General features: G+C 36.8%; 2 protein-coding genes across 2 annotated transcripts in view; one reads left to right on the top strand and one right to left on the bottom strand.

Annotated features, from left to right (window-relative positions):
* The window catches only part of btbd7 (BTB (POZ) domain containing 7), a 58,007-nt gene extending 41,308 nt beyond the window's left edge, over positions 1 to 16,699 (bottom strand). Inside the window, exon 1 of the mRNA XM_079887323.1 lies at positions 16,267 to 16,699. The gene's annotated coding sequence lies outside the window, so the exon portion shown is untranslated. The remainder of the gene's footprint in view (positions 1 to 16,266) is intronic.
* A 2,172-nt stretch (positions 16,700 to 18,871) lies between these two features.
* Positions 18,872 to 20,635, top strand: LOC307167954 (cytochrome c oxidase subunit 8A, mitochondrial). The gene is made up of 2 exons (XM_079887330.1): positions 18,872 to 19,105; positions 20,196 to 20,635. The coding sequence occupies exons 1-2, from the start codon at positions 18,986 to 18,988 to the stop codon at positions 20,304 to 20,306; spliced, it is 231 nt and encodes a 76-aa protein (XP_079743456.1). The 5' UTR covers positions 18,872 to 18,985; the 3' UTR covers positions 20,307 to 20,635.
* Positions 20,636 to 20,876: the final 241 nt, after the last annotated feature.

The raw sequence follows: 20,876 nt of genomic DNA, 5'->3' as shown, positions 1-20,876 counted from the left end.
ACATTTTGTTTCTATTATTCTATTTTCCACAATGTCAAAGCAACACAGCTTAATCCAAAACACAAGCTCAGACATGCACTTCGTCCATACAAACTCCGCTGTTCTGCGCTCCAGCCAGAGAAGACTTGCGCGTCGGTTCTATTTCTGGCATGCACGCGTTTTCCGCGTGGTTCAAGCCGCGCCTGAGAGACGCGTGTCTCACGCAGGCAGTGTGCAAACTCCAACCTGTTAACATGGGAGCCGAAATAAAACGGCCATGCCACGCAGTCAGTGTGTCGCCGGCCTTATTCAAGCGCGAATGAGAACGTTTCGCGGGGGATCCCAGATGTGAAAAAACAAAAACAACAACAAATATTCGAATGTCAAATTTTCAAATCGAATACCAACCCACCGAACGAATATTCGGGTCCAGCCCTATAGCCTAGTTTCACGTTTAGTACATTTTGCTTACTACTTATTTAAAATAGTATAAAACTACTGTACATATGTAATTATAAATGTTTTCAATATGATATTATTAATTTTACTTTACTAAAAAGATCAGAGGTTTTTTTTTTTTTTTTTTTATCCTCCACTGGTAGATATTAGAGAAATTAAGATTAAAAATAGAAGAGTATTTAGAATATAATATAATATAAAATGCAATGCAAACTAGTTTGGTTACAGCTCAAATTCTCATTCTATCATTCACCCTGCCTCCATTACATATCTTTGTCACACAAGTGTTTAATCACCACATTTGAGTTATCATTGCAAAACGTTTATATATTTATTCTGTTTATACTGTGTATTCTTTATACAGTACCCATCAAAAGTTTGTACACACCAATTGGAAAGTGTGTCCAAACTTACTGTACTATAATACACATAAATAATATTGCTACTGTATTATAATATACACATAAATAATATCGGCCGATATATCGGTATCTGGCTTTTTTTTTTATCGGTATCGGCATCGGCGCCCAAAAATCCATATCGGTCGGGCTCTAGTTTTAAGGTGCGGGCTACTGGCTCGACAGTGGAAACAAAGCTTGATTTTGGCCTCGAGACTCGAGATCCAAGACTATTGGCCTCGCCTGGCACGCTGTAATCCCTGACCCAACAGTGGAAAAGTGGCTATTGTGACCTCACAAAAAGCACTTTACCCAAGGTTTAGCATACCCAGCTTAGATTTACAAAGAATCTAAAGGTGATGATACACAGGGCAACTTTTTGAGCAATGTTGCTGGGCAATCTTGCTGAGCGATTGTTGCTTGGGCACTTTCCCATTGAAAATGGACAATACATTTATATCTGGATAATATAGATCGGTCGTGGGCCCTGTGTCTCATCTGGTTGCCCATTGACAGCAACATTGCCCAGGAACATTGTCCAAAAAGTTGCCCTGTGTATCATCACCTTAAGATTTACAATTTACAAAGCAAATCGAAGGACATTATACCTTCTTTCATTGTATAGTGACCTGTGCACAGCACTGAAGCGATTAAACACTTGTAAACAAGTACAATCTGTTCCTCATAATCACAGGTTAGTAGGGGTGTAACAGTAAATCAACTCTCAACAACACAAGTAAATCACTCGCATATACACTCCCTTCAGTCTGGGCGACTAAATAATGTCTATCATTAGCAAGTGGTTAATAAATTCTTAGACTTTACTTGCCTGTGTGAAAAATAGAACTAAACCATTTACGCACCAACCCAAAACAAGAGTTCAGATGGCACATCCGCCATTGTGCATCCGCCATTGTTTCCGAAATGCTAATAAACCGTCACTCGAAAAGAAAATGACATCGTAGGCTACGCACAACACGTTAATCAAACCAATAAGTTTGAAAACAGCCGTTGCATTTTACCGCGCAGCACTGATCAATCTATCAGAGTATTAGAATCAACAATTCCTTTATTTTTTATTTTAAGCAATCAGGAATCTGGGAAGGGGACAGACATGTAAATGTATCGAAATCGTATAGAACCGTGACCTCAAAACTGAGGTATGTACCGAACCATAACTTCAGTGAACCTACACCCCCAAACAGTTTAGGCATAGAAACACACAAGAAAGACATAGCCTGCAGTGAGAAGGATGACCAGGAGCCCCAATGTGTCTCAGAGTCTAAGTGTGTCTGATGGAGTGAAGTCTTCACCATCAACTCAGTGGCACGTGGAGTCTCAGTGAAGCCTGATGTGGGGTAGACAGCTAATGCATTATCAAAAACCTTAAATGGGTCACTGAGAGCCTCCTATCATTGCCATCAGAAAGCCAGTCAGTCAAAGTTTTTCTGGAAAGCGCTTCTAAAATCCCTGCTGAGACTACAGTCTAGAATTAGCAATGCATTTTTAGATGGCCATGTGGATAGTTTTGTCTACTTATAACACCTAGAATAGCTATTAGGCTATGTGTGCAAACCATTTCCAAATAACAAAACAAACAATTGGCTACTTAAAAACCAACTGAGCATTAACAATATGCAAATCTGCATATTTTCTAAATCAATTGCAAATTGGCTGAATGACTAGGCAACTAAACTGTCTTGAGAAAGCCCTGTATGCTTAGGCTAGTTTTGAGATAAACTGACCTAGATTGGATGGGTTTCACAAGGAAAATTTAACTGGTAATAAAGTTTGGTAAAAGTCCAAAACTGTGTATAAGTTTAAAGGTGCCCTAGAATGGATTGTTTTATTATTTTATAATGTTTCCTGGGGTGCCCTTATAATGCTAGTATGTTTTTTAGATCTAAAGTTGTTATAATTTAGAAATAAAAGGCATATTTCCTAGCCTGATTTCATCCTCTGATTTGAACACTCTGTCTGCTGAGAGACTTCAGAGTAAACGCCCTTTGCTGTGATTGGCTGACATGCTTGCATATGAAATATCTGGCATTACATGTAGAACTATCTGGAAAACTTTTATACGTTTTTACTATTACAGCTATCGAGAATAACGAATCGTGAGAAGTTTTTTAAGTATTTAGATCTATTCCCATCACATAAAAAGTTGCAGTGATGAGCATTGAGCAGATGACAGCCTGTTGAACGCGTGAATGAAGATCTTATCACTGCAAAGCAGTTTCTGCGAGAAACGACGTGAAGTTGAGCGTTTAGTCACTGGCTTGATTTACTGATGCATAAACAGTATTGAACGACTTTGAGAACGGCATTGAACATGGGTTGGCATATGCAAATTTTTGGAGGCGTACATATTAATGATCCCGACTGTTGCGTCACAGTCGGTGTTATGTGGAGATTCGCCTGTTTTTCAGGGGTGTTTTTCAAAAACGAAATTTAAATAATAAGAAGAAAACTATGGTGTTTGAGACTTACTGTATGTCATGTCCATGTACTGAACTCTTGTTATTTAACTATGCCTAGATAAATTCAATTTCACATTCTAGGGCACCTTTAAGTAGGCTAACAATAACATTCAATAATGCAACACATTACAGATACTGAGCAGAAACGTGAGAAAGTGTACCTCATTGGTTTCATACGGATTACAGAATGTTTGTTGTTCGATATGACTTGCTTCATTTAAAAGTAGCAGCTTCAAGCTTTCTCAATATCTCTAGTCTGTGTGGCAAGTATTCGCTAAGTTTCAGGTCATTTTTGTGGTGCATTTCTGAAAGATATTCACAGAGACAAAAGCGCACCATGTTTGATTATTGTAAAAAAGTTATTTTAAGTTCAAAAAGTCTGTAGAACGCGCCGGCGCGTTCTTCAACCCCAGAGGGTTAAATAAATAGTTATTTATCAGAATGCAATAAACAAATAGTACGAGACACAATGCAACAGCCAAAGATGGCCATCTGTTAATGTATTAACAATTGTTTTTAATTAGTATTTACTATTTAAACATTCTCTATGATAATTTAATTTTTTTTGTAAAAATGTAATACCAACACGGTTTCGGCGGTTATAGAGTTCTAATGACGGTGTTCAACTATAACCGTCGGTCTCACGATTATATACTAACCGTCACACCCTATATTGGCGGTGTTTTAAAGGGCATTCAGCTTTTTTTCAAAGAGGGTCTGTAGTGTACTATGCATACTAACCATAGACTGTAAAAAAATATGGACGTAGTGTCCGTGACGTCACCCGTAGGTTTCTGAAGAGCATTTTTGAAGCCTAAAGTGGGCGGAGCCGTCCGTCGCCATCTTGGCCTTGCGTCACTCCCGGATAACAGAAAATAGGCAAACAGGCGGGGCGTGAGTGGAGCTGAGGAGCCTGGCCATAGATATGAGCCTGGCTCTCTGAAATCACCTAGCTCGACGTGATCGTGTTAGCTGATGATGTAAAGCCAATTAAAAGTTCCTGCATGCCCTTCGAAATATTATAATAGTTAAAATACATGGCTACAAGTGAGACTGTGTATTACTTAGAGAGTGTTTGTGTGTGACAGTGATTTGTGTGCATACATCAGTCACTCTTTCATGGTCCGTCAGCGCGGCATCGCTCAAGTTCGTAGAGTTTATTCAGTCCATTTTAAATTCTGATTTTGGCCGCCTCTCAAATGGGTTAAACCGTTAAACCATAGATATATTGCCTTTGAAGTGCAAGTAAATGCGCTAGAAAATCCGCGCTCATTCATGGATGTGTCGGACGGAGAAAGCGCCGACGCCTGCATGATTTCATCTGACGGTACATAAGCATATTATAATCCATCTGTTCCGTGAGAGCAGAACGAACGAGCCTTTATTGACGTTTTAAATTTGAAAACCCCAAAAAGCAACGAAATTGTCAGACATCCATTAGTGCATGTTCACAGAGGAAAACAACTGAAATACAGCGCTGGTTGTTCTCTCAAACGATACTCGACGACAACGACTGAATCCAAAGACGTGGGCTTTGTACCCAAGTATTAAATTGTATGAAATAATCCCGAAAAAAAAGCACAAACACTGCAGAGAAGGCAAGTTCAGCAGCAACATTTGCTGAGGTGAAGTGACGGCTAGTAACAGCAGACAAACGGCTAGCATTGACAGCGGCAATCCACCTGTCACTCAAGTGGCCAGTGGCCACACCCTTAAATTTAAATATTAATCAACTAAACGGATGAGTTATAAAATAATTCACCCCCCTCACAGTTGTTATGAAGGGCAAAATTAGCTGTATAGACCAAAGCCACAGAGAGAACCAGGCTGTAAACATGTTTTTTTCTGCTGTAAAGTTGGTAATTTTAACATGAGGGAGATACAGATTTGACTCACTTCTGCAGCCAGGCCAAGCGGCCAGTTAATGAATTGCAGTTTAACTCACTTCCGTGTTGGTTTCAAGAGAGAGAAGGGGAGGTTGCCGCTTGATACTAACACAAACAACTACAACACAGCATGTCAATTAAAATTATCTGTGCTAAAAATATAATAACTTAAAAAAAAAAAAAAAAATTATATATATATATATATATATATATATATATATATATATATATATATATATATATATATAATATATATATATATATATATATATATATATATATATATATATATATATATATATATATATAAATAAAACACAATATATCTCAATAACACAACTTACCCTAATTAAAAGCTGATTTAATCAAGAGTAAAATGTAAATAACCAGTCTGTCAGAGCCAAAAAAAAAAAAAAAAAAAAACTACAAAAAAAACCTAAAACTAAATACCCTGACCGCAACTCTCCAAGCAGGGCATTCCAGCAGTGAGTTGTGGTTTCTGAACACACACTCCAACAAACCACTTTTGCCTATTTCATGCTTTTAAAATGAATGAATAAAATCCTGCAAGATCTGAGGTCTCATACAAGAGTGATGTCAAGCCACAAAAGTAATGCTGAATGAGAGTTAACTTAGAGACTTCGCAACGCAATATTCCTGAATGATTGAAACAACCCTCAGGCATATGGCAAGCAGTTTTAACATTTAATCAAACGTACTAGTATCTATTTACATGCTACTAGTACTTATTTGTTTTTAGATATTAATGCCTATTTTTTAGGTATTAGTGCTTATTCTTTATGTACTAGTACCTTTTAAAAGATAGTACTTATTAGATTAGGCATCCTCAAAGAGCGGACAGCGGTTCCAAATTGGACCACGAAACATAATGACAACGGTACCACCATTTTACTGTTCTAACATGGTAATATTTCGAGAGCTATTTCTTCTAATATTTTTATCTAGAAATTGCGCTTTGCTTCTTTCTCCCGAGCACCACATTAAGAGCTGCAGATGACACTGTTATTTTAACAACAGAAGCAGAAACATTATAGATTGATACTTTCGCTAAAACACTGCAGAAAATAAGAATGCAGGATAGGGCTGCCTGATTAATCGCAATTAACATGATAAACAATATTTTAATTGGGAATATTTGTTTTCTGCTCATTATAAGCACGTTTTTATTATGATGTAGCCTACATTGTTTGTTTGTTTTTAGTATAGGCCTACTTATTTTAAGCAAAATATAAAAATGGTCCAGACTTAAGGCCCATAAGAGCTTTTCACACTTGAAATAGTTAACCTTAGGTCATTCTAAACCTAGGGCTGGGCGATATATCGCATGAAATTGTTAGGCGCATCTCGTCAGTAAAGCCGGTTCCTTGATTAGTAGTAAATCGCCATCATCTGCTTTCAGATGGAGCGGCATTCACTACAAAGAGACGTAGTTAACTGACAAGCTGAGCCCTATCGCATTAATATCGCGGACGTATCGCCTGCGATAATTAATGCGATATGGCTCAGCTTGTCAGTTAACTACGGCTCTTTGTAGTGAATGCCGCTCCATCTGAAAGCAGGTGATGGCGATTTACTACTAATCAAGGAACCAGCTTTACTGACGAGATGCACAATGTCATGCGATATATTACCCAGCCCTATCTAAACCCCGGGTAAACAGAATCCTGGGATGTCTTTCAAAGTTAAAACAAATCAACAATTATTTGTGTTGACAGTCTTGTCACTTCTTCTTGAGTCTCTCTATCATTGTCTGACTCCGGTTTGAACATAAATGGCTAAAGGTTTTTGAAATTTTGTGGTAAAAGGACACAAGATGTTGAAGCTCCGCACCCTGTGCTGGGAGCAGCAGCTCATTTGCATTTAAAGGGACAGACAGAAAAACGGTGAGTTTTTGCTCACACTCAAAAAGTGACAATATAAACATGCTATATAAAAATATACGTGGGGTATTTTGAGCTAAAACTTCACATAGCCTACACACTCTGGGGACATCAAAGACTTATTTTACATCTTGTGAAAAGGACATTATACCACCCCTTTAACTCTACAATAAGTAAATCCACTTCACCAGCTAATTACTCTTCCACAGCGATGTCATAGAAATACACAGAGCTACCGTTAAAACGGAAGTTCAAAAACAATATTCTAAAGATGGCTGCGCACTTGTTTCTCTGGCAAATTAGGTCTATAGTTTGAAAGATGGAGGGGAGCACGGAATAAAATACCCGGGCCTTAATATTCTCCGACTGAGAGCTTTGAGGCCATCAAATGGCACAACCTGATATTTATCTTTATTTCACACATATATAATGACCGTATCTGCTCCATTGCGATCGGCTACTTTAAACAGCTTTTAGTCGAAAAGAGCGCACATTTAGAAAAACCTTGATACATTCTCATATGTTCACGTCTCATTGCTTAACAGAGAATGATCATTTCTATAATTTTTTTCACTAAATGATGTGCTCTGGAGAGTTTTGAGGGCTCTATCCACTGCCATCACAATATAGGAATAGGCATACATTTAATCAAAATGATAAACCCCCCCCCCCCACACACTTTTTTTTTTTAGGCCTAACGAGTTCCCGTTTTATATATTTAGAACACAAGCTTATGATTTGCGAGTTATCACACCAGCAAGAGTGCTGTTTTTCCAAACATCTGCACAATCGCAAATGTGACACTTATACAACAGTTCAATAAAGTTAATGAGTAGCCTAACTTTTATAGATACATTCTGTTTTTGCTCCGTCAAAGAAAACAGCAGAACCGCTGCTAGGCCTGTCGCGATAGTCGATAAGTCAATTAATCGCACGATAAAAAAAAATGAGCTCGATAATTTTTCCGGCCGCGATAATTCCATTTGCATGCTTGTTTGTTTTCCTCGTCTCTCTCTCTCTACCAAAGAGACTGGATGACCACTCTCGCTCGGTTCTTTAGCGTATAGGAGGAGTGAACCCTCTTGTTGTCAGTTGCATGGTGTGTGGGGAGGCGGCGCCGCGTTTGCGGCTACTGCCGGGAGAGAGAGAAGACGCTAATTGTGAGTTGCGACAGCGAGCCCGATCACATGAAAATGCGTATCTATACCACGAATGTTATTTCTCGTGCCATTTATACGCCAAAAATAGTTTTTGCGTGCATATGATACGCTCTTTATGGCGTGTAATACGCACGCACTCCTCACCCCTAATCCTAACCAAGTATTTTCAGTGCGTAGCATACACGCAATAAAGTGCGTCTCCGTCTTCCCGACAGTACACAATCACTTGACAAAGTAACAGGAGGACAGTGCAGAATGGTGTGATATGGCTTGTTGAGGCTTTTTTTTAATTTGTTTACAAAGGTCCTAACTGTCAGTTTGGCCTGTTATGGAATGTATCACTATTTATGCCTAATGTCTAAAGCCTAATGTTTAATATTTTTTGAAGTGCAATTTTACATCCATTTTATTTATTAACAGACATTTATTTTGTTAGTTATTTTGTTTATTTCGGCGTCTGTCCCCTTGAAGGGGGTCGCACACCGGGCACGCACCTCAGCGCAGCGCCACGTCTTTTAAATTCGAACACATTATTCTCTATGAGAGTACACACACCGGCGGCGTCTGTCCGCTGCGCCCAGCAACGGCTCAGGACCGTGTTCAAAATCCTGCCGCGCCACAGAGCGCCATTTACATAGTTTTATATTAAATTTACATGTATGTGTCTCAAATCGTAGTTAATGTATATACGGACTTCACCCCGTGCTGCAATATACATTTAGTTTTATATTTATTTACAGAAATCAGAAAATTGCTGATGCTAACGGATTTTCAGGTGAGAGTTGTCCTAGACGTGGCGCGGCGCTGAGCTGCGCGTCCGGTGTGCGACCCACTTAAGAGTCCATTGCTTTCATTGTTTTTGGTTGTTTTGTTCATTTTTTTGGATATTTAAAATGTTTTCCGTTTTCAATGTTTAATATTCTTTAGAAATAAAAGTTTATAGATCGTTGAAAAGGTGTACCTGCATTATTATGCCATTATAATTATATTAAATGAAAATGGTCTCAGAACGACAATATTATCGTTTATCGCGATAATTTCTTGGACAATTTATCGTCCAGCAAAATTTGTTATCGTGACAGGCCTAACCGCTGCGCCTCCGTGCAACACGGGTTTTGTTCCTCAAAATATCTGCATTTTTGACAGAATCAGACGAGTAAATGATTCAATTAGGCTACCCATTCATAAATACAGTCGTTTGCTAGGTTAAACGAATTAGGATTTTTGAACGAATCGGTTGAATAAAGGATACAACTCCCTCATTAAGATGGAGACTTGCCACCACCTGGCGGTGTTAGTTTCAAAGTTAAAAAGTAGACAATTTTTTTCAATCATTTCATATATTTCTACATTAAATTTTTTACATTTAAAACATTAATCTCTTAACATAATTTATGCAATTATAATTTGCTGTGTAAATCCATACATGCCATGTCTAAACAGCCTGTGTCAATCCAAAAATGGATTTTATTGATACCGACTTCCTTTTATTTTGTCATAATAGCCACGGTGTATATGTCTCTGCATTCTGATTGAATGTGTTGACTAAATTTAAGAATCTGACATAAGAGGACAGATAGCTATGACAATGAATTTAAAAATACTGTTTTCTCTTGGCTTTATTATTAGAGTTTTGATCTTCTCTTCAACCGAGAGAGCACATCCTGCATTATATTGTATTATAATAACTATTTAATATTAGCCTACCACTAAACTTTGAGTATAGGCATGTTGCATATTAATTGTTCTAGGAACCTTTGTGTAATTTGTGCTACTCCATAATGATGTTTGTAGCACAAACAAACTCAAGCCCAGCGGCCCCCAGCACCCTAAGTCCTGCCCTGGGCGTGGGTGTTTTTATATGAATGCATCTTTGAAGGGAACTGACTGTCTTTAGATAAGCTTCAATGTTATTTAGATTTTTTCTTTTTTTTCTTTATCTTTCCTGATAAAGCAGTGTTTATGAGCGCTGCTGGTTTGTGTACAGCCGTTACGGGGGAAACCGCTATTTCTGTCACTCCTGCTGGCACCTCTTTGTAAACAGCATCATTTTGTGGGGCATCAACTATTAAACCTGTATTAGTGTGGAATGTTTCTACAATATTCACTCATGACAGTAAAATAGGGCATTCTAAGTCAATCTACTGCAGTATTTCCTCTCTCAATCAGTAGAAAATGTGGTTAACACCCAGTCATGCTTGAGAAAAAAATTAAAAATACCGTCATATAACGTGAAACCGGTATAATTTTTAAAAATACCGTGATAAATGTTTGGTCATACCGCCCAGCACTACTATAGAGTATCTTTTCTTTCACATGGCCTTCTGCCTTGCATATGTATCTAAATGTAAAAATAATAATAGCTTGATAAAACATCTGATCTCATGTTTTAATTCATATATAATTGGGCTCAACTGCTGAAATATAAAAAAATAAAATTAATAGAAAAATTCTCAGAAGCCACTGCTTAGAGGGCCCAATATACTCATCTTTGATAACTATTTTGACTGTTTAGGATTTTTGTTTGTTTTGTTTAGAAATGCCTACTTAATGCATAGACTAATTAACTAATGGGACCTTATTGTAAAGTGTTACCTATTGTTCTTTAACTATTTGATCTGCTTGAAACATTTGTTTACTTTGAACATTTAAATACAATATACATTTATACATGCATCTATACTTAATAAAAATAATATTATATTCTATAAAATGTTTAGTAAACCTGTTGGGACAACACTTTATTCTAACCAAATTCAATAAGTGATGATACCATATACGATGATAAAAGCTTCAGCAATTATCGTTCATTTTTGCAATTAACTTCAATGGGATCTGTCATTCAGATATCAACTATTCAGTTTTGGATAGTATGTATTCCAATTGTGACTAGTACAGATACTAGTATCTAAAAAAAGAAGTACTAGTGGCATGAGCCTAGAGCCTAAATGTTAAAACAGCTTGCCATATCAGGCCTGAGGAAACTCAATATAGTAAAAAAAAAAAAAAAAATAGAAAAAAGTGTGAAAAAAGAAGATAAAACGTCCAGCTATGCTCTGTGTTCAGAGTTTGATTCAATGTGGAGCACAGAAGTTTAACTACCTGAAATGTCAAAAATACTCCCATCTATGAAAAATAGCTAGATGTGATCATGGTCAACCTGCAAGTTAACACTTAACAGGCACAGGAGGTGGCTGTGGCTCATATAGTAAACCCCTTCTGCACTGCAATTTACCATTACGTTTTATGATGCAACTTCACTCCTGTAAGATATGGCAGATCTATAGAATGGCATTTCTCTGAGAATTAGTGAAACGGCATTTAAGCTCACTTCCAGCATTTGAAATAAATCCACTGCTGAAATCTTGGTCTTGAACAGCACTGGGTTTCATTAGATGATAATGATGAGGGCTAGACAAAGGAAGTGAGCACTTAATTCCCATGTGTGTTTGTAAAAGAGAGAGTGCTCAAACAACCCATTGGACAAGGTGAAATATTGGGACCTGAGTCAGCCTGTCATTTTAAGAGAAGGGGGGGAGGGGTGGGGGTGGTTGCCAAGGACAACAAGGGGGAGTGGAAAATGAAAACATGTCCCACTTTCCTTTCCCCATCCAATTTCTCTCTCCAGTGACAGCAGCCAGAGGTCAAGCCAGTGTGCTTGTGGAACTACAGGGACCTTCAAAGACAGCACACTGAAGAAAAAAAAAAAAAATTAATTCATATTTCTACATCCATCAGCCAACTACAATTTTTTGGCTTAATGTTGGGGAAAAAAAATAGCAAACCATTATAGCAATTATGTCAGCAAAGTCCAAATGAATAAGGATGCAGTGCTTATAATGCAGCATATTTCCTTGTTTGTCTGAAATGCAAAAGCCAAATGAGCTGAAACATCATTGTACTGAACATGAGGACACATCTTATCACGTCATAAGATCACGTCATTATCACGCCATCATATTTTTGTTGCTATAAGATTATGGATGCGTTGTAAACAAAAGCTCAATAAAACCTTATTTTTGAATCATACCTGGGGCATGGTTAATCGATGCAAATGGATTTGCAGTTGTCTGATGCTTTTCAAGGTTATACAACTGGCAAACTTCTCATGTTACATTGTACACAAGTACAACACACAACACAGTCAGTCTGCAAAACCCTGGCACATTGCTACAGAGAGACAGTGAACTAATTCATAACAGCAAAAGATTTTATAAGGATTCTTGATGGACTGACTAGATCTACTGTCAGCTGTGAAGCATTTATCCCACAGGCACTCAAGATGAGGATGGCCTGACGGTTCAGTGCGAGACAGTTTTGGGACAGTTGGCAGAACTGTCACTAGTCCTATCAGGTCAGTGCTGCGTTGTCACTACATCTTGCATTCACTGATTGTGTACATGTGTTTTCATGTCTTGCGAACTAAAACATTTGTCACAAATTGGACGAGTTGAAAATTCTACCAAGTTAACATTATATCCAGCTGACTAATGTAGATTAGGTTTGCAAGAATGACTGGAGATAGTCTTGAAAATATCCATCAAGAATGGGTTTAAAAACCAAAAAGTTTGGGATCAGTAAATATTTGTTTTAAAGAAATTAACTCATATTCAAAAAGGACACATTAATCAAAAGTGACAGTAACCTTTATAATTTTACAAAAGATTTCTGATAAAAAAAAAAATGCTTGTTCTTTTGAACTTTCCTAAAAAAAGAAAAAGTCTCAGTTTCCACAGAAATATTAAAGGTGAACTAAGTAACTTTTTTACCTTAACTGAACAGCTTCAGAGTCATTGGAATGGTTATATTACTTATTTCGGGTTGAATGGTGGTCGTTTCGCACTCCCCTGGTGCCCGTGAGCGGAAAATACGCACTTGCAACTTTGAGCCGGCGGGCCGCCGGCCGCCGCGTCAGGAAGTCTCGCATGATATCAGGTCTCGCGATGTAAACAATTGCTTTACGGCCAAAAGAAATCTGCTAAAATGCTGTCATTATTGCGCTCCCTCACGCTGTTCGAACCCGAATGAAGAAGACGTTTTCAAGAATGTCCCATCTGCTTTGATGTCGTTGATCTACTAGCCTCTGGTGTCCGAGAATCGCCTACGAGTTTTTACAACAGTGTTGTCAAATATCTATTCCGAAGCTGTGGGGGGAGCTCTAGAGAGAAACCTGCGAGCAAAAAGCGAGAATACAGCGAAGAAATCCCGAAGTTACTGAGCCCCGCTTTAAAGTCCGCGTGAACCGGAAGTTGCAAACGACTTTTCTTCAGTGTTGTGACGTATTTCCCAGTGAAAAGGAATATTGAACAGAGGGCAGGGTTTTACTCTAGCGCTCCTCCTCTCCATCTCTCGCTCATAGCAGACTGACAGTTTGAGGGGAGTGGTTAAGCGTTTCCCAACCCAAGCCGTCAAACCTACATCATCAGAGAAGGAACGCCATTCCAGACCGGAAGTAACTTTTCAGACTTTGATTAAAGATTACGACGGCAAACAATTTTTTTCTGTGTATTAACTTGCACGGATTAATTGTTCACCACAAGACTAGTAATATGCGCTAACAAAGTAAATAGGGTCAATTTTGATTTCAGTTGGACTTTAAGCAGCACAAATGTTTTCAACGAATAAAAAAATAAGAAATGGTTTTTAAGCACCAAATCAGTAGCCTATATCAGATTGATTTCTGAAGGATAATTTGACACTGAAGACTAGGCAATGGCTGCTGAAAATCACAGCAATAAATTACATTTTTAACAGTATTTTTGATCAAATGCAGCCTTGGTGAGCATAAAAGACTCTTAAAAAAAATCTAATTGACTGGCCCAAATAAGCCAGCAGGAAAAAAAAATAAATTGTTATTAAGCCCTGCCCATATGTTTCGTCTAGTGCCATGCACACTATGCATTGTGCTTTTTGCTAGCTAAAACAGCTCACAAAAACAAAAAAATTAACGTTTTGAAGAATCTTTACTCAGCTCATTTCCACACAATTATAGCACTAAATGAAGAACCAAAAACAACATAAAAATACACAGCAAAAGCAGTTCCTCTGACTCTTGCATTAAATTCTAGTCATACGAAAGTCATACAGAAAGCTATGAGAAAAAGATCAAAATAGAAGTCATTTTTCACTGAGGTGCTAACACAAACTGCAGCAAGCAGGATCAGGGAATACGATTTTTTATATCTTTATATCTATCTTGAATACAATCTCAGCTGTTTTTAGATTATAATCTCACTGGATGGGAAGATTATCAGTAAATAATGACTTTTAAAATCATATGACTTGCAGATTTGAAAAACCATATGACTTGTAGTATAGAGCACACAAGTCATATGGACAACTTTTATATTTCCAATTGAGCTGTAGTCACTGATCTTCAAGAAAATTCTTCAAAAAAATGTCATATCTGGCGCAGAAGAAAGTCCTACAGGTTTGGAAATAACATGAGGGTGAGTAAATGATGGCAGAACTCACATTTTCAGGTCAACTATCCCTTTAACACAGAACTGCAGCACCGTCAGACGTAAATCTGACTTAACTGTTGGCACAAGCACATATTGCAGCACAGCAGCAGAGGAAAGGATGGCCTACATCACAGGAAGATGAAAAAAGAGGGGGAAACCCCTACGCATTGACCACAGTCACAACACGTTTACAACATACTGCAGGACCCAAACCACAAACTGCTCTCTTCGCTCAACTGTTTCTTGAATTACCCACGTTGATGAACAACAATGCTGCTGATTGAGCTATATTAAGGACGACATTCTCTCAACAAAGAAGCGGCAGATAAAACCGCACAGAATTGGTTTGGTTTTGTTTCATTAAAACGTTTACCTTTGATTCCCATGGGCAGGCACAAGGCTATCGGTAAATCACACCGTCTCTACTCTTTGTGATCTGATAACCAAGGGAACTTGAAATCCAGCAATTTGGGTTCAGCAATTCTTCATTAGCAAATCTCACAACAAATTTGAAGGCTCCTGTGAACACAGGAGTCAAGAGGCTCCATGTGGGAAACTGAGAGATACTGTAGAGGTGAATGAACTCAGGGGGGGGCCAAACAGGATGGGACTTGATGTAAACCAATTTGGTCATCAGTTGAAACTTTACCTTTAATTAGACCCTGATGACTTCCAGAATTCCAGAGGAAATAAACAGTCGAGACAAAGACAGGGGAATATGTTCCTGTCCACTAATTTTCCTAAACAATACCCTGTCCAATTACAGAGGTCCAAAATAAGGCAGAGTCCAGTTGCCTCTTTTCTAAATACAAATAAAGGCAGGTCAGTGAGGGAGAACCTGTTAGATGATGCAAAAAAAAAAAGCTCTCTCGTGGGGACTATACAAGTTTTTTATAAGCAGAAACATCTCAAACATGCAAAGTAAGCTTTTTGATCTCCTTAGTATCAATATGTTATGCTGGGCAACTGGAAGAGTATCTCCTAAATCAAGCAAGTCACATATTTGAAACCAAACTGGTTACAGCATGCTGGTAGCTACTGACAGCTCCACTTGAGCATGCAAGCTTATTCCTAGTATGATTCTTCCTCTTTATTAAATGACGCGTCCGCATACATGAAGGCATTACATCTCTAATAACTGAAAACTACGCATTCTCAGCTAGCCTAGCTTCATGTGGTTTTAGCATTCAGGTGGTTCTTAACAGCTCTTTTGGGTGAAAAAGTTACTAAAATGCGGCTTATCTGGTTGTTTCAACCTCTTTGTGCAATAAACTAAAGAACTTACGTAGTGTTAATGTTTTCTTTTGGTTTAGCATGCAAGCTAACCATAATAACTAAGCTTTGCTTACTAGTTCTGTGTGGAAGAGTGAAATAGGTTACTATATGAAGTTTATCAGGTTATAATAACCGACATTACGGATAAACAGTCAAGGACTGTAGTGATTTTAATACACAAGGCATAACTGTAAATGTAGCTAATTCAGCAGCTCGCCATGGCAGATTAGCAAGCAAAGCAAAAAAGGAGAAAAAATGCCCTACCTGAGTCAAGTTTACTGCTCCACTCTTCTCTTCTTGCTCATAAAACGAGCCAAAATCCAAGCCAGCGACTTCTGATATTTGCTTAGCCGAGCAAATTCGCTCGCACTTTTCTTTCGTAGTGTTATTGAATAAAAAAAAAAGCCTCTTGCGCGTCCCAGGTTCTCACACACACATACACACAAACACATATATAACGCGCTAGCAGGCTGCTAGTACTTTTACGTTACACCATCCGTCCTACATTACTCGCTTTTAATGCCTCGTTCAACAACAAAACAGCTCAATTAGAGTCTGTGCTCTTCGCTTTCAGTTTCCGTGAGCAAATATTACATGTAGTGTTGTATCCTCCTCTTATTCAGTAAAACAATGAGGGGAGGGCTAAGCTTCAGAATTCGGTTAGCAATGTCGCTACGCCATCTATCTGCTCGAGCTCAGATTAGGCACACAGCAAAAAGGTCCAATCAACCTTCTGTGTTGGTTGGACCTATGGGCCAAATAAGACAATGGTGTCGAAATGTAGTGAAGCAATACATTAAAAGCGATGCTTTTTCAGTCAAATTAATTCGTTTTTAATATATCTGTACATTATTGTTTAAAAAGTTTGGGGTTAGTAAGATTTTTAAAATAAATTAATACTTTTATTCATTCTTAAATCAATAAAAGGAGAGAGTAAAGACAAGGTTCTATTACAAATAAATTCTGTTCTTATACATTGTATTATAATAGTATATTATAGCTATATAATAATAAAAGATGATTGCATTGGGATAGAAGCCTCCTCATTCACTTTCTGTTAAATGTTGTATTCTTACATTTTTGGATGTGATTCTTCTATAACTGTCTACTGCTCGAGTTAATGGTGCGAATGAAAAGGCTCTCTGTAACTGGCACACTGTGTCTGAGTCACTGAAAGCCTGGGTGAGATGATCTCTTTTCATTACTTGATTTAATTCAAGTTGTTTTAATTCTGTGTACTCATTAATTCAAGTTCCTGAAATTGAGTTATTCCCCTTGTTTTTTTCTTTCTTTCTCCGTATATATGTATATTGCAAATGTATATGTCTATTTTGTTTTTGTGCATGTGTGTGTATATATAGAGAGAGATATATACATATTTTCTTTTGACTGGTTGTTGTGATTTTAAAATGCTTTAATATTTTGTTGTTCCTTTCCCTTCAATAAACATTTGATCACAAAAAAGCTATATAATAATAATATATTATATGTTATACTATAAACTTATAATAATAATAATAACAACCTATGATAATTTATATATATATATATATATATATATATATATATATATATATATATATATATATATATATATATATATAGAATTTATATATATATAATGTGTGTGTGTGTGTGTGTGTGTGTGTGTGTGATAGTCTATTGAATTAATTCTATTTTTTTCAATTATAATAATTCTTACTAATTCTTAATATAATATAATATAATATAATATAATATAATATAATATAATATAATATAATATAATATAATATAATATAATATAATATAATATAATATAATATGTTTATTCACTCATCAGGCTTTTTTCCACTATGTCCACTAGGTGACTTCAAATGATTTCAAATCAAATTTTTCATAAACCTTCATGGCATCATTCATAATTTATGCAAATGTAGATTAAATAAATGTAAAAGATAATATAAAAAAATAAACTTATTTGTCATTTCAATAACTTTATACACACCTCTCACTATTACCAATAAAGGTTGGTATGGAGATATGATTTCAAAAAGCTACCTTGTTTTCAGGATGTTTTCCCCCCTACTTTCAGATCACTAGGTTTAATGGTTTTGGGAGGGAAAAAAAATCCTCAGACACAATTTCTTCTTTCCACAGAAGATATCAAAATAGCATAATAACAGGACACAAAAAGATTGCTCACACCCAGTACATAAACCAAACAAAGAGTAGGGAGTATCCACTGTGGACAAACTGTGGAAGTGTTGAATGGCAAGCGGTGTTCTAACATGAAAGACAAGCCTCTGTAATGTGATCACCAGCATGAATGAGGTACAATACCACAGGCCATACTGACAGCTGACAGAACACACAGCCAGCTGCACTACTTTCTGCACTTTTATCTCCCTTTAATCTGCTCCTCTAATCAGATCTCTTGTAATTTGTAACTCTTTGTACTGGACACAGCCCTAAATGCACACTAAGCAGAGAGCCAGGTGTTTCTCGCTACCTATGTTCCTGTGAACTCACATGCTGTCAAACAGCGGCTGGTGTAAATCACTCAAGACATTAATTGTAGAAGAAAACATAGTTACGATCTGTGGGAGAAATACATTATGAGCCAAATGTGCTTTGCTTGTCTATAAGGTTAAGAAGAACTTTTTATAATTTGATGGGTTATAGTTGATGTAAATCAAGGACAATAATATGTCACGTTTGGTTCTTTGATAAATAATAACGTTATATCCTACTGTTTCATTTCACATCTTGTTGAAAGGGAGAAAAGTTAGTGGGGGTCGTATTATCTAGGCCCCTCCCAAAGAGTGGGCTGGTTTTGGAAGATAAAGTCCATTATATGACAGGATACATCTATTTTCTCTTCAGCAGTCCTGAGGCAGGAAACCCAGCGGTTGCACTCAGTGAACATCCCCTCTTTCCTTCTCCCTTAACCTCTCTCTCTCTCTCAGACGCATCCAGACTCAGCGCTGACCCAGCTGGAGGGATGCTGGCCTTTCTGAGGGGAGCTGTGCAGCCAGTGACAGTCAGCAGGGCGAGGGATATTGTCCAGAAGCGGAACTCCAGCATCTACAGCAAGCCACCCAAAAGCAAGATCGGACCTGGGGTGAGTGAAACAATTACAAAATCCTAAAAGGTTGCAAAGATTCATGGGATCAGTTTAACTGAGGTCAATGGAGATAATGCACTCAAAAAAAAACTTTTTTCAAGATTTATGCATTTCAGTTAATAGTAAAATTTCATCAAATTGAATTAAATAATCCGTTTATATTATGAATTAAGAATATTAAATGAGTATAAAAAGATAACATTTTTTTCTATGAATCTTAAACTTAAACACATTTTCTCCCACCCCACATTTCTGAATATGAATCACATAAAACTAAATCGTCCATTCTCTTGTTCCATTAAGATGTTCCATTAAAAATTTTTATTAAGCTTTTACTAATTTAATTCATAATATGAGTAATATGTAGGGATTATTCAATTTAATTTGTTGGATATTACTATGAATTGAATTGTGTACATTTTGAAAAATGGCTTACAAATATTTTGAATGTGGGATTAGTTCGGATGACTCTTTGTATTGGAGAACATAATCCTTGTGTTTGGACAAGAACAGAATTACAATGTCAAATCAAGTTTAAAACATTTAAAACATCAAATTTATTTCATATATATATATATATATATATATATATATATATATATATATATATAAATATATTCATATATTTTTTTTTTAAAGAAATTACTTTATTCAGCCATATAGGATGCATTTAAATATTTTTTTAAATATCACGCAGCACAACTGTTTTCAACATTGATAATAATGTAAAATCTTTCTTGAGCACCAAATCAAGACATATTGGAATGATATCTGAAAGATCAAGTGAGACTGAAACCCGCAAAAAATCACAACTCATTATATTTTGTTTCTTTTTTGAGTTTTACTTCCAAAAGTTGAGATAATTGTAAAAAAAAAAAAAAAAGTAAAAAAAAAGAAGACTCATGGTTGCTGAAAATACAGTTTTGCCATCACATGAATAAATTACATTTTTAACCCTATTAAAATAGACAAACGTTTAATGATATTATTTCACAATATTACTGTTTTTGAATTAAATAGTGGTGCAAATTCTGTAAGTATGTAAAGCTGTTCAATTTCATGTGTGCATTCCTGTGTTTTTCTGCAGCAAAGTTTCTTGATTATGTCTGTGTTTGCCGTTGCCCTCCTGGCCCCTGCCGGGTGGATTCTGCACCACATCCCAGAATATCGTCAGAGAGCAAAACCCCCACCATCCTGAAGAAAGCACACCGATGTACCACAGACAGACCTGGCTGCCTCTAAAGCATTATTCACCTCCAGTGATATCTTTATAACATACAAAATCATGAGCAACATCACAAGTAATATAATAATATGTATAACAATACATTAATACAATTATCCAATAATAAAATAATACAGTTAAACAATTGTTTGAGAGGGAGAAAAGGCCCCATTTCAATCTAATGAGAAATATAATTTCGTGGTGTTTAATGCCTTAGGACTGTGGCCCTTAATGCCATTGTAAGCAGTGGCCCTTCCTTCATGCAAAATGACTGCTTTTTTTCCTTTAATAAAGTTGTTTTTAAAACCACCTGTTTTGATTGATAACTTGTTTAAAACTGTTTTTTTAACTTGTGTTTTTTCACTGTGAGAAATGTTCTTGGCTTGGGGGCATTTTTTAGAAGTACATGGAATATATACAATTACCTTAAAGGTAGGGTAGGCAAATTCTTTTAATCAGTCCTCAGATTTTTGGGTTTTTATGTCAACACTATCAATATATGTGCTTTGAGACATGAGGTAATTTAATGCCGCCTCTCGTGAT

This window comes from Squalius cephalus (genome assembly GCF_949319135.1).
Source record: "Squalius cephalus genome assembly, chromosome: 12".
Classification (NCBI taxonomy): Eukaryota; Metazoa; Chordata; class Actinopteri; order Cypriniformes; family Leuciscidae; genus Squalius; species Squalius cephalus.
The sequence above is the reverse complement of the archived record's forward strand: the minus strand, read 5'-3'. Positions and strand labels throughout refer to the sequence as shown.

Coding starts and splice junctions, on each gene's coding strand:
- LOC307167954 (XM_079887330.1), top strand. CDS start 18,986: ATGCTGGCCTTTCTGAGGGGAGCTGTGCAGCCAGTGACAGTCAGCAGG. Junction 19,106..20,195: donor AAAGCAAGATCGGACCTGGG/GTGAGTGAAACA, acceptor GTTTTTCTGCAG/CAAAGTTTCTTGATTATGTC.